Source organism: Morone saxatilis, unplaced genomic scaffold (genome assembly GCF_004916995.1).
Source record: "Morone saxatilis isolate NCDOM2014 unplaced genomic scaffold, NCSU_SB_2.0 Contig9, whole genome shotgun sequence".
Taxonomy (NCBI): Eukaryota; Metazoa; Chordata; class Actinopteri; family Moronidae; genus Morone; species Morone saxatilis.
This window is the reverse complement of record NW_023340268.1, coordinates 12902650-12915926: the sequence shown is the minus strand read 5'-3', so window position 1 is coordinate 12915926 and position 13277 is coordinate 12902650. Positions and strand designations below refer to the sequence as shown.

General features: G+C 42.2%; 1 protein-coding gene across 1 annotated transcript in view; it reads right to left on the bottom strand.

The window, feature by feature from the left end:
- Nucleotides 1-1002, bottom strand: part of gabbr2 (gamma-aminobutyric acid (GABA) B receptor, 2) — a 169195-nt gene extending 168193 nt beyond the window's left edge. The window contains exon 1 of the mRNA XM_035680883.1: nt 46-1002. Coding sequence (XP_035536776.1) covers nt 46-324 — 279 coding nt within the window. The 5' untranslated portion in view covers nt 325-1002. The remainder of the gene's footprint in view (nt 1-45) is intronic.
- Nucleotides 1003-13277: the final 12275 nt, after the last annotated feature.

Genomic DNA, 13277 nt, shown 5'->3' with positions numbered 1-13277 from the left:
CTGAGACGACCGGTGCAGCAGCTCGGTGTTATCCTGTGTGTTTACCTCTGTGTCGTAGATTTTGGTGATGAGTGAGAACGAGTACTTCCTGGACTCCCGTATGTGCTGGATGGCCAGTTGGACCGCCGGCTCGATCCCCTGACTGATGCTGCTCATCAGGGCCGACTCGTTCATAGGCATAAGAACCATGATGGGCAAGTTTTCCCCGTCCCTGGCGAACCAGCTGTTGTCCTGTCCGTGTTTGGTGCGGTCGTTGCACACCTTGGCCAGGGCAGGGTGAAATAGCAGAACAGAGAGGAGCAGGCATCCCGTCGGGAGGAACATCTCCCAGCCGCTGCAGTCCCTCCGGGCTGGAGAAATGCGACCGTGCAGGGTGACCAAATGAGATCCCGCCGTACCCTCACTGTTTGGGCATCGCAAATTCGGGCTCGTCCGGGATGCTCAGACGCCCGTCCGTCAAAGGAAATCGTATTTCAAAACAGAGCAGACACGAACGCCGCAGCAGCCCCTGCAGTGGGCAAACTCGTCGTATGGGTTATGACTGCAAACTGAAAAAAAAGATTTCTACTCTCTAACAGTTCCTCTGTAAGAATATTCCAAGGGCGCAGAGGTCCGCGTTGCAGAGGGAGAGCTATTGCCTCTCGGTGTCCGTCATCCAAACGATCTCCTGTCAAAACAGCCCTCTATTTCAACCCCCCTTTTCACCTTTGATTTGATTTAACCACTTATCTTAGGCGCGCAAGAATGTCCTGAAGGATGCCCCGAAAACAAGCTAGAAGACCCCCCCCCGCAAGTGTAGACAGGAATCAATCACTTTGGTTGACAGTTGTTGCGGATACAAAAATCACCTCCGAAGTAAATTCCCAGCCAAGAGATGGCAACTGTGGGCATCCCAGGCAAACGCAGTGCTGAATCTGGCAAATTGCGAGACAACGAAGCTATGCGGAGGAAACAGGCTGAAAACAAATAGAGCTGAGGTTGAAAGCTTTACCGAAGAAGAGGTCCGAGGGGGGAGATGTCGAGAGAGTCTGCCCTGACAGCCTGTGGGACTGGGATGCTCATCTCCGATGGTGCGTCAGAAAAGCGCTGAAGCCGTTGCTGCTGCTCACCGTGCGCGCAAGAGGGAGCACTGAATGTGGAGGAGGAGAGGAAACGAGGGAGGGGGAGGAGGAGGAGGAGGAGAGGGATACAACAGCCTGGTGGAAAGGCTGCATAGGCTTGATGCAGGGCAGACTCATCAGCGGCTTGACAGCCAAGGGTGATTTATTGGGCTTTTATGTTATAGGAAGCAGACGACGTTTCAGACATGCATGGAGCAGGCTAGTTAAAATGGGTTGTACACGTGTATAGCTCTGCTATGTTGCCCCGTCACAGTCACATCAAAAAAACATCCTTAGAGCTGTTTTTAAGTGACTCATTATAAATGCCTTTATCCTAAGGGATGGAGAGATCCTTCTCACAGGCAGCAGGGCTTTACCTGCCAACGTGTCCTTGAGCATGATAATAGGCTGTGTGCCACAGGATGAAAAGAGAATTCCCACCAAAGGATCAATAGAGAATAGATACATATTCAGAATCTATATTGGATATGAACATACTCAAGGCACTTTTGCTTGCAGGTGCTTTGATTCAGTGGTCAAATAAACAATGTGACCTAGCAAAGCAGTTCCACAAAAAGTGCCAAAACGCAGACTTTGCAGTTCAGGTTCGGACATCCGTTCATCCTTGTGTGATGGGGTAACAGGAAAAGGTAAAAGTGAACTTAATCCAGAAGTTGGAACTGAGCGAGGATGTATAATCACTATTGTCATCATTAGTTTAAGTCTATCTATTCTAATATCCTTAAACATTTGGGAAAACTGGATTCTCAGCCACCAATGCAGCGGAATTTCAGCACCATGGACAGCAAAGTGTCTCTGCTGGGAAGCCTCTGCGCTGTCCGTGGTGCTGGACTGTACAAGACAGCAGCCCTCAGGATCAGCACAGCCGAACCTGTCCTCTGCTCCTGTTGACACGTGTACATTAGCCAATTACCTTTTACTTGTCCTAGGCAGGGTACACACATTTTTATTCATGTCTTTGTGTATAAGGATTGAATTCTCCTGCAGCCCCCAAGGTCCAAGAGCAGGCAATTATTGCAATAGTTTGCAACACAATTCAAGAGGCGTGGGAAGTGAACAGAATATGCTGCCAGGGGGGTATCGGTTCTCCACATGTGGGAAAAAATCTGAAAGCCTTTCAAGTCATCAGCAGCATCTGTTTTTCAAAACAGAGGGACATACAATTTGACCTACACAATTATATCGCATGAACAATTACAATCAGCGTCAAGGGTTTGTTTTTTTAAAGGGCCTGAATAAAAGCACAAATTAGAGTGTAATGTGTTTTTTTTTCCAAATGGATGACGATGATTATGGGACAGTGCATGAAGATCGTCTTGTTATGATCGCCGTGTGGATACAGGTGTGAACTGTGGCTGCATCACTACACATTGCCTACGCCACGGACAGGAAGTAACTACTCTACCTAAGTGGTGGGATATTCAAAGTGCAACACAGGTGACAGGATGCAGATCTTTTCACAACTATAACAATGTTTAATGCAGTATTATTAAAATATACCATCTGCAAGCCTTTCATTTTTTCCAGATGAATTCAGTCTGTAGGCTATTCCTGCTATCAGAAAATAGGCATTATAAAACAACCTTTGCAGAGCCAATACTCCTAATCTCGCAATATGATTTCCACCCCTCCTCTCACACAACCAATTTCCTCAATCTTCATTAGGGGTTTAAAGGCATAAAGCTGTCATGGTTGATATGGCAGAGCTGACCCTCCTGGCTTCTTAAAACACTGGTAATTTATCACAAGGCCAAGCAGCTCCATGCACACAACACACAAATGAACTGCCTGGATATAGCCCTGGAGGATTGCTGGAATATCTAGGTCTCTCTCTGCCAAACACATCTTTTGTATGAAAGGCGTTCCCAAATCAGACACCTTAACTCCTGGAGGAACACAATATGGGAAGGGTCTTATTATTTCTGATTGATTTCCATCTGGACCCATGTTTTGATCTGTGAAGTCAGAAATATCTGGTTCTTAATTTTTGTGACACAAATATCTTGCTGAAGAAAGCAGGCACAGAGAGTTTGCCGTGTGCAGAGAGCATGGAAAATTAGTAAGCAAAATGCTGAATTAAAATAAGAAGCAAATCAAAGCCAAGCTATACTTTCTCTCTCCTCCCAGTAGTCCTCTTCCTTTTCTACTCGAAGTGGTCCAGATGAAGAAGTGGGTCAAGTTGTCGTCCCATCTGTTTGTTTCACATTTAACAACCGTCCCTGATCAAAACATTCCACCGGCACCAAGACAGCAGAGAGTTAGCAATATGTCGCAGAGTACAAACGGTGTGGAGTAAAACTCAGCATCACACAGCAAATGAAACTCTTTAAATGCAAGGTTAGGAAATTATACTTCAATTGGTAATGAAAAGTTCTGAAAATGTGTTTCTTAATTAGCACAAATATAGTTTGTATTATAACAGCACCTACAGGTACAATAAATCAACACCTCTGATTCGAAACCGATAAGTTTTTTTTTTCGAATGAAGAAATGCTACGTGTCCAGCTAATGATTGTTGCAGATGCCCAAATGAAAATGTCCATTTCATTTCAGATTATGAATCATTCATTAAGCTTTCAATCATGGCTCTGCAATCTGCCCGTCCTCACTAAATGAGATGTCAAGCCAATATATCACCACTAATTGGAACATACTTGTGTGGTATGAAGGGGCGCACAGTGAAATAATTATGCACGCATAGATGTTGGGACTTGAGAAATCAGAGATGAAATTTTATATTATGACTGTAGATTCAATGACCATGCTCAGTGATGTAGCAACTTAGACAGGTTCCAGGTACTGTTCATTTGAATAGATGTAATTATTATGTCTTGTGTAGCGATGGCCTTAGAAATCAATCTGAAACCAACTAAAGAATGAGCAAGTTTTAAGCAACTGTACTGCCAAACACCCGACGCTCAATGCTGAAAAGACTCACAAATTCAGCATTGAATCTACACACACACACCTACATACACAGAGCTGGCTGACATCTCCCTGTTTAATAGAGATTAATGGGGTGGCCTGAGGACATCCCTCACCAAAACTCTGACAATACACCACAAGACGCTCTATGAATTTTAAATGCCAGGTATTCAGAACAGGATGAATGAAAACTGATGTTTATGACGCTCTCATGAGTCATAGCTCAGATAGTTGTGCTCACCAATGCAATCCATGTACATCTTTTGTAACATGTTTACAAAATGAGCAGGTAACTGATGTAAAATTAATCAACTTCGTAACACTTTCATAGAAACTCATTCCGTAAAAGGTTGTTTTATTTCTCATAACTGCATTTGATCACACTACTCTGGTGTTTTTCTGGCGTGGAGAAGGGATGGAAAGGTTAGCCCATTTATCTATCCATCCCATAACTAATTCACTATTTAGCCGCAATGGGAAGTTATGTCGAGTTCTGTTTAGGACTAGCTTGATTTTATATCACATTCCACATCCATGAACATAAAAACTGCAGCATGAAAAGGCTTTGCTGTGAGCACATAGTAAACAGCTAGAGTAGACTTTCATTTATCCAAATGCAATACCTTAGTTCGGTTATCCCACACATGACTGATCTCCAAAAGGACATTGGACTCTATCTTGAGATGTCGCAGAGTCGCAGACAAGTAACTCCACTATACAGCAGTGAACATTTTATTATGAATCTCTGAGATGCTTCTTCCCCTTGTTCTCGACACGCTTGCCCTGCCAGTTACAGTGGCAGCTATTTGAATAATTGGTTTCGGAATCTGGAGTCACAGTCTTGCGAATTCCATGCATACCAACAAGTTGAGGAGCAATTCTTCAACGGGGCGTGTTCCATGCATGGTGGTGGAGAATGCATGTTTTATGAGCTTGGAAAACATGAAAACACAGCAGACTGTCAACTAGGAAGTCCCCTTGAGAAAAGAAAGAGGGATGACTTGGATTGGCCTCTGTTGAGGTGCTTGACATTGAAACTTCCTAATGGGAATTTTTTCTGTGATCTAAAGAAGTTTGTGCTTCTCATTTAATTTGATATGCTGGTGCGAAGTTTGCTAGTCAATCTAAACTGTTCCTCATCATCCGTGGGATATTTATGCCTCAACATTTATCTTAATTCACTAGATGTTTTATTTGACTACAACTGAAGGTCAATGCCTCAGAATGAGTCTTTTACAACTATATATTATAGAGACGATTTTTTTTTGTCTCGTGGCATGCAGAATCTTTAACAAGTAAAAGAAAATATTCACTAAAAAGGAAGTCACCTTGAAATGCAAAAGAAGACAAATGGGTTCCTCACATCTCCATCAATTCACCGTTCAGTGGCTATCTACAAATGCAACACCAAATGAATTTAAACCACACAACACAACACAGGGATTAGATCACAAAACACAAATGGAAAAAACAGCAGGACGCAGCCTTTCCTACAGGCTCTAAAAGATGTAAGGATGAAAAGGAACCAGACCAACGACTAAGAGTGTGAAAAATTATGACACAATTTTTGTAATATTAACAACAAAAATAAAAAGATCTTTCTGTTTTACTTCACTTTTGCAGGGCTTGGATTAGATGTATAGGACTGTGAGGGATGTTCAAGTTCAGCTCCTTTTGTACATAATATGTCAAAAAAAGACAATGTGTATATTCAGAGTGAGAAAAAACATCAATACAGTCACAATCGGGTAACTATAACTAATGGATATTCCAAGTACAGTTTTGTGTTTAAGGGAGATGGGATTTGTATCAGTGATGAACTTATGTTCCCTTTTACATGGGACAGTAGACTCACCTTTAAAATAACACATATACTTAATAACGAAAAAGGAAAGGAAACAATATGGCGTGGTAACTAAATCTAGTCAATAGCTGGTTAAAGCTGGACAGAAATGAATCACCAACCAGTTTCTATGTCCATTCAGTGTTTACACTGAAGAAGAAGCGTACAAAGAAAATAAACCAACTAGCCAAACCAAACAAGTGTAGCCAAGCTAATGTAACAGTAACAGAAATGTGTGACTTGAATGTAATCATCATTGCAAATGCAAAAACACGTAAAGGCTCAAACTGTGGTTGCTGACATATAGACATCAAACATAGAATTGATGCAGGGCAGATTTACATTAAATTGTAAATCTAAAATGATCTACAGGACTGACAGCACCACAGCAGGGTGTTCCCAAGAATCCCAGAACCACTATTGTGTCAGAATGGACAGGAAATGCTCGCTGCATGTTTCTGATTTAAAGGTTGTATGCTGTGCACCCGAGAGAGAGAAAATCTTGAATGGGCATGCTACATTTGTCCTGGTCAGGAGAGGTTATCATAGCCTTTCTTATTCCATTCTGAAATTAAATCAAGAATATGAGAAGAGACTGTGTAAAGTAGGCCACTGCCTTCAAAAGAGCTTCAGCTGTGGCTGTGCTGTGGGAGGACACTATTTTGATTACTGTCAAGTCTTAGTAATAGCAAGAACTATGTCTTACATAATCACTCTTACAATGAACGTTTCCAACGTCATCTACAGCATAGCTGCTCTATAGCAACGCTGATCATTTCAGCTGCAATTCCACATGCCTGAATATGAAAGGATTAAAACAGAATACATGCTCAGAATGTGCATGTCAAGCAAATATAGATACATACGTAGATAAACAGATGGTGTACAATTGATCTGCAAAAAATCATTATGTATGTAGTACCTGCATGTGTGATCAAGGTATTTGTGTCTTGAGATAAAAGAGAAAAGTATCACCTCTCTGACAAGGAACGCAGTCAGATGTATCCATAAAATGGAATCTTTTTGATCTATCCATTCAAATTCCTTATATACCAGAAAGTACTGCTGTGTCTGAATCATACTTATCTTACTATAGCAACATGTGTGAAAAATATAAACACACAACAGTTTTAGTGGGATTAATAACACATACTGAAAGCCAACCACTGTCTGCTGTCATGTTATTGTTCTCCGAGACTGATTAATCACTCTTGACGTGCAGAATGATATACATGCATAATCTGACACTGGGAAATATGGAGCCTGTGAGTTACATATGCACTCAATTAAAGCTGCAGGTAAATACAACTTTTTGTCATATTTTCTTAAACTTTCACTATATCCTGACAGTGGTTCATAACACAGATAATCTGTGAATTGATCAGGTTCCTCTATCTTGTTCTAGTGCTCCTAATGGAATTTGCAAGAATCCACCAAGCCTGAACAAAAACGACCAATCAGAGCCAAGAAAGATTGTTGATTGTTAAGTCACATTTCCAGGTTGTCAAATACCAACACTGGGAATGAGTCTCAACAATCAATTATTTTCAAGCCGGCTTCTATTTTTCTTCACTGTTTCAGGCTTGGTGGATTCTTGCAAATGCCATTAGGAGCACCATGAGGAGCCAGAGGAACTTGTTTTTTTGTTTTTTTCACAGATTATCTGTCTCATGTACAACTGTCAGGATATAAAGTTTCAGCAAATATGACAAAAAGTTATTTTTATGAACCTTCTCCAGCTGTGAGACATTTTTCTTTCAAACATTTCCAGATTTTGGACGATGCAGTTTTATAATCTGGGATCTGCGCCGTTTTCAAACATGCTTAGAGGTAGGCAGAAGATGATGGAACAAGTCTGTGAAATGCAGCATAACCTCAGGTTTAAAGAGGTTCAGTCTAAAGTCGGAAGTGACAATATGTCAGTGTGTCGTCTCTGTTTTAGTGGTCGGATGTCAGATTGTCAGCTTGATAATTAGGGCCCGGGGTGGCTAGAGAACAGGGTAAATGAGCTAGTAGGAAAGCTGGAGTCACGCTATCACACATTAGCCCCAAACTATTAATAAAAACTGTCAGTCTAATTAGTGGGTATATATAAGAGATACATATACACAAAAACAGCCACAAATATACTGATTTACACAGACAAACATTCTCACAGGCACACACACACACACGGCTAGAGCTCTCAGTTGTAGACTCACACACTCATCACATGCATGGCCATTCTTCCCCACACAAAATCCGGTCCATACTGTCGCTCAAAGTGATAATACACTTTCAGGAGAGTGAAAAGAAGATAGAGAGAAAAGCAGACGGAGCAAAGAGTTCAAAGGAGGAATTGAGGGGAAATTAGATTGAGAGATGAAGAATAGGATGCACACAAAAAAAAAGAGCTGCAGAAAAAGAATCTCCAGGCATTTCTCGGGGTCAAGTAAATGACAGACGTTTGATGCATGTGCATGTGTCTTCCCACAGGCGCACGTGCTGAGATGGAAGGAGTGGAGTGGACGGCAGCTTTCCAAGACCTCCCACCTCAGCTCAGCCCACCAGCATTAATTATACACAAACCCCTTTCCATCCTCCAAGACAAATAGGTGCTTGCTCTTAAGAGGTTCAAAGCCATTGGATGATTTATATATGTGTGAGCAGGTCGGTGTGGCTCTCCATGATGAAGAAGGCTCTGTGGGGTGAGTGAAGAGCGCTTGGTGATGTAGTTTCTGTTTCTCTACATCGGTCATTCTACTAATGGACGCAGGAGAAGCCCAGCCTCTGAGCTCCAACGTTTATATTGATCAGTGATTGCTTGAAGTAAGCTGACATCCTAATGGCTCAGCTGTGCGAGCTGTGAAGTGCAGTGTCAAGTCCATGTGCAGAAATGCAACGATTCTTGTGGGGTTTATTTTTATTTTTTTCAAATACAGGACAGTCACTATAATCTGAACAGGCACAGGTTTCGCACAAAGTCAGGCCTCAGAGCTGCAGTCACATCTGGGTTATCATCATGATGCCAGACCCACAAATTGTTCCTAGACAGTCAATAGGAGGCTTTTCAGGAGTGTTTTCAGTTCAACACCTGAGCTTTGTTATTTACTAATGTTAGCTGCTCAGAAACATAAAATGTTTTATTTTCTGTAAGAATCAGCAAGCACACACACACACACACACAAAAAAATTCACAGTAAATTGTACATCCTCGCAATCCCCTACACACCTTCATGTGTATATTATGCAGTCTCAATCGTAGCCTGTCACACAACCATGAGAATAAAGGAACATTTCTAATACAATTATTATTATAACACCCATTCACACAAATAATTTTACCCCCCCCAAACATTCAACATTCACACAAGCCAGAACGGCATGTCAGTTTTCATAATAGGCGACTCATCTTATATTAGGCCAAATCGAGCACATTATTCACAATAGTATAAGAACATCAAAAATATTTTTGCAGGCAAAGGCTATAAACAAATGAAGCCATGAAAGATAGATGAGGAAGCAGTGCTTTATTCATATTTGACTAGCTGGGCGCTTAAGATGCCATTACCCAACCGCACAAACACCACGAGCTGACAGTCCCAGAGAATAATGAGCTTGAAGGAGCATCTGTGATGGCAGATGTGGTGTGGTTGTGTGTGTGTGTGTGTGTGTGTGTGTGTGTGTGTGTGTATGAGAGAGATTAGATTATGCTGGACAGTGGCTTAGAAATGCTGTGTTACAGTGTGACAGGCGGACAGGTGTTGTCTCCTCTGCTTCGCCTTTTCATGTGCTGTCCAAAAAGACGAGAAAGAGGTTTAACATTAAAGACAGCTGACTCATAGCTCTATATATATATATATATATCCACCAACTCAAGTAGACACATCTTGAACTGTATGTTTAGAAGTGCTTTAAAGTACTCTCTGCCACCACATTAAGTCACCAACAACTACTCACCTTTACATTTCCTCTAACACCCTCTTAAAACATAAACATAAACATTACCATTCCCATCTGAGTACACACACACCTGTTGAGCACATGGTTTCCGTCCTCTGTTTGTGTGTGTGTGGCCCCAGGTTCCCATTAAGGTCCCCCCTAGTCTGCCAGTCAGGCAGGCATCAGATCAGCTGATGTGGCTGGATCGATAAGCAGGCAGGCAGACTCTCTTCATTAGGAGTCCCTGGGGCCGGGCCACCTGCCACTCATTCACCGGCTCCTCTCTGGCAGGAGCTCCATAGTCTGCCTCCGGTTGCCTTGCACTTAATAGATTTTGTGTCTCCATGTCTTTCCTTGAATCTTTTGGATGTTTGTTTCATGAAAGCATGTTGCTAGGGAAAGAAAACTACACACTGTACCTGCCATTCTGCTGACACCCATCAAGACTGTTATTCTGGCCACAAGCGGGAGATCTGGAGAGGATGAGGTGCTCTGAATCTCTGCCATAACTATGCCATTCAGATTCAGAAATCAGGAAGCATAAAGACGCAATGATGAAAGTAGAAAAAAAGATGAAAAAAAGGAATAAAAAAGAGAGACAACTGAGGACAGGAGTGAGCAACTTAATCCATTCAAAGGAAAGAGAAATGGAAATGTGTGTTTGTGTGCCTTTGTCATCGACTCGTGTGAGTGAATTCCTCGTACAATACATCAGTTACAAAATATGAGATGTCTTAAAAGGACATTGTGGAGATTCAGGTTACAGATATATTCAAAATGACTGAGGCACAGAAAATACAATTAAAATGGACAAAATGTATTCATGCAGTATGTTTAAGAACTTGCTTATGCTTAAGGCCAATCATAATTTTAAGTAGTAATCAAAGAGCTGCTGTGGGAAGCAGTTTGGAAGTAACCTAGCCAACCGTGCTGGCACATTCAGCTTCCCCCCTCAACATTGCACAAAGGTCTAATAGCTGTGGCACTTGAGCTTGATGAAAGCAGGGCGATGAAAGCAGAGTTAGGCAGTAAGAGGAGTTGGCCCTGCTCACTGCCACTCCTCCACATGTCTGCAGGCTCAGTACCAGCAAGCGGGCTAAATAAGCAGTCCTACATGCACCATTTCCATACCACTACCCGCTGAGCATTGCTCACCTGTCACTTTTGGGTACTATTATTCAAAGAACTGGGTATTTATTCAGAACACCGTGGGCACTTGCAGTTTAGCTTTTCAGGGTGAAAAGAGGGCTGGTATATGCATTTTTGTGTATTTAACAGATGTTCTTATCCAGGGAAGCTTATGTTTTGTGTTCCTTTTCATTTATCATATCTGTATACTGTAGGAGTGCAAGGGCATCCGAAACAAGTAGGATTTATGTCACACTATTCATCAAGCCTGTAAAACAGATGTCCACCACAGTAAATACAGTATTTAAATGAGGCTTATGTGACCCACTATTATAATTATACATGTATAATTATATATATTATATATACACATTATAGTATTATGTTAACATACTGTACTATAGTACATACTTTGTGTATGTACAGTATATATGCCGCCTTATGTGACCTAGCAGACTCACAGCAACCTGCCCTATGGCCCCTAGTGATTTGTGGATCCACACTCCACAGAAGGGCCCAGAGGCAGGGGGGCTGGATCGTACCACTGACATCCACCCAGCAGGGGTAGTTGAGGTTAGCAACCACAAGCAATTAGCGCATCATCTGACAGTGTGAGTCTTCTGCTTCTAGTCTCTCCGCTGAGAGATTTCCGGAGCCCTGCGATGTTGAGCCTTATCGATCGGCACGCGGGAAAGGTCAGTGACTTGGCTCTCTGCCGGAACCCCCACCCCATGCTCTGGCATTCACTAGATCCCTGCACCCACAATGCTCTGCTGCCCAACCAGACTGGCACCATGTGGCAGAAGAAGGTGTGTATGTAGCAAAGGAATAGCCTGCTGTTTGTGTAGGGAAACATGTGCACAATGCAGAGCTTGGAAGACTGTGTTGTTGGTTATAATGACACTAATATTATTATTGTCTGAGAACTTCCTCTATAATCCAATAAAAGACTAAAATCTGAGCTAGTTAGCTCTTGAAGGAAAAGTTTGAAACTTTGGAAAATACACTTTTCTTGGGGGGGCTTTTTCCCCTAATCGATAGGACAGCTGAAGAGATACAGCAAAGGGGAGGGGAGAGAGGGGACAACACGCAGCAAAGGACCACAGGTCGGTCCTGGACCCACTACTGCCGCAGCAAGGACTCAGCCCCCGGTACATGGGGTGCCGGCTCCACCAGGTGAGCCCACCAGGGTGCCGGCTCCACCAGGTGAGCCCACCAGGGTGCCCCACTCTTATTCGCTTTCTTGCTGAGAGTTAGATGAGAAGATCAATAGTGCTTTCATATTTGTACGGAAAGTATGAAGCTACAGCCAGTGGACCGTTAGCTTAGCTTAGATAAAGACTGTAAACAGGAGAAAACAGCTGGCCTAGGTTTGTGGTGTTTTTTTTTTGGTTACCTTTGGACCGAGTATTAATCTTCTATAACTCTTGGCAAGAAAGTAAATAACCTTGGAAATGGCAGGTTGACAGAAAAAAAAAATCAAGATCAATTTTCTTGTAATTTCCAAGCTTTCAAGAACATCTAGTGTCCTTCAACAGCTTCACCTTCCTCAGCTCAACTCCACCTCCTGACAAAGGTCATGAGATTTGGCTGAATGCTTTAGAAACAAGTCAAATGGACCACTGCGCTTAGAATCTTTGTCAGATACTCCAAAATGTATTTTCCATGAGGAGGTAAGTTCTGCTGCATTAGTACTATTTTGGAAAGCAAAACTACTTGTTTAAGAAAATCTATCCCGTGTGGGAGTGTAACCACATCGAGAGACATCCCCTAATGAATATGTTTTATCAACACTGGAAAAGGCATCAGCTCAGTGACTTAGATGATTAATACCATGTGTATGCTGCATCAAAGTTAAATTTCCATTGCCAGGGTAGTTGGTTGTCTGTCTGACCAAGCACATCATCATCACATATGTAATGAATTATGCAGAGGCAGGGATAGGTTTTTATTTTTTCCTAGACTTGGCGGCTGCTAAAGAACTCTAAGTGCTGCCTCTCTCTTAAAAGAACATTAGCCAGTTCCCAGATGCTTGAGCTTGGAGCTTGACTGCTTCCTGCTACTTTTTCCATCACCAGTTTCTTATCCACTGCCTCTGCACCAAAAGATAAGATTAATAGACTACAGTAATTAATTCTCTGGCAGGAAAATTATATTTTAAAAAACATTTTCATTCAGAATTAGCTCAGAATGTGATAACGTAGCATCTCAAGCATGCTGTTGAGTAAAATACAGCATGGACAAAGCCTGGTGTGTTAGGTTGCATTTGGTATACAGATTCATGCATGCTCATGTGTATATTGTAAATGTGGAAGACCATCACAATTAACTTACACAGC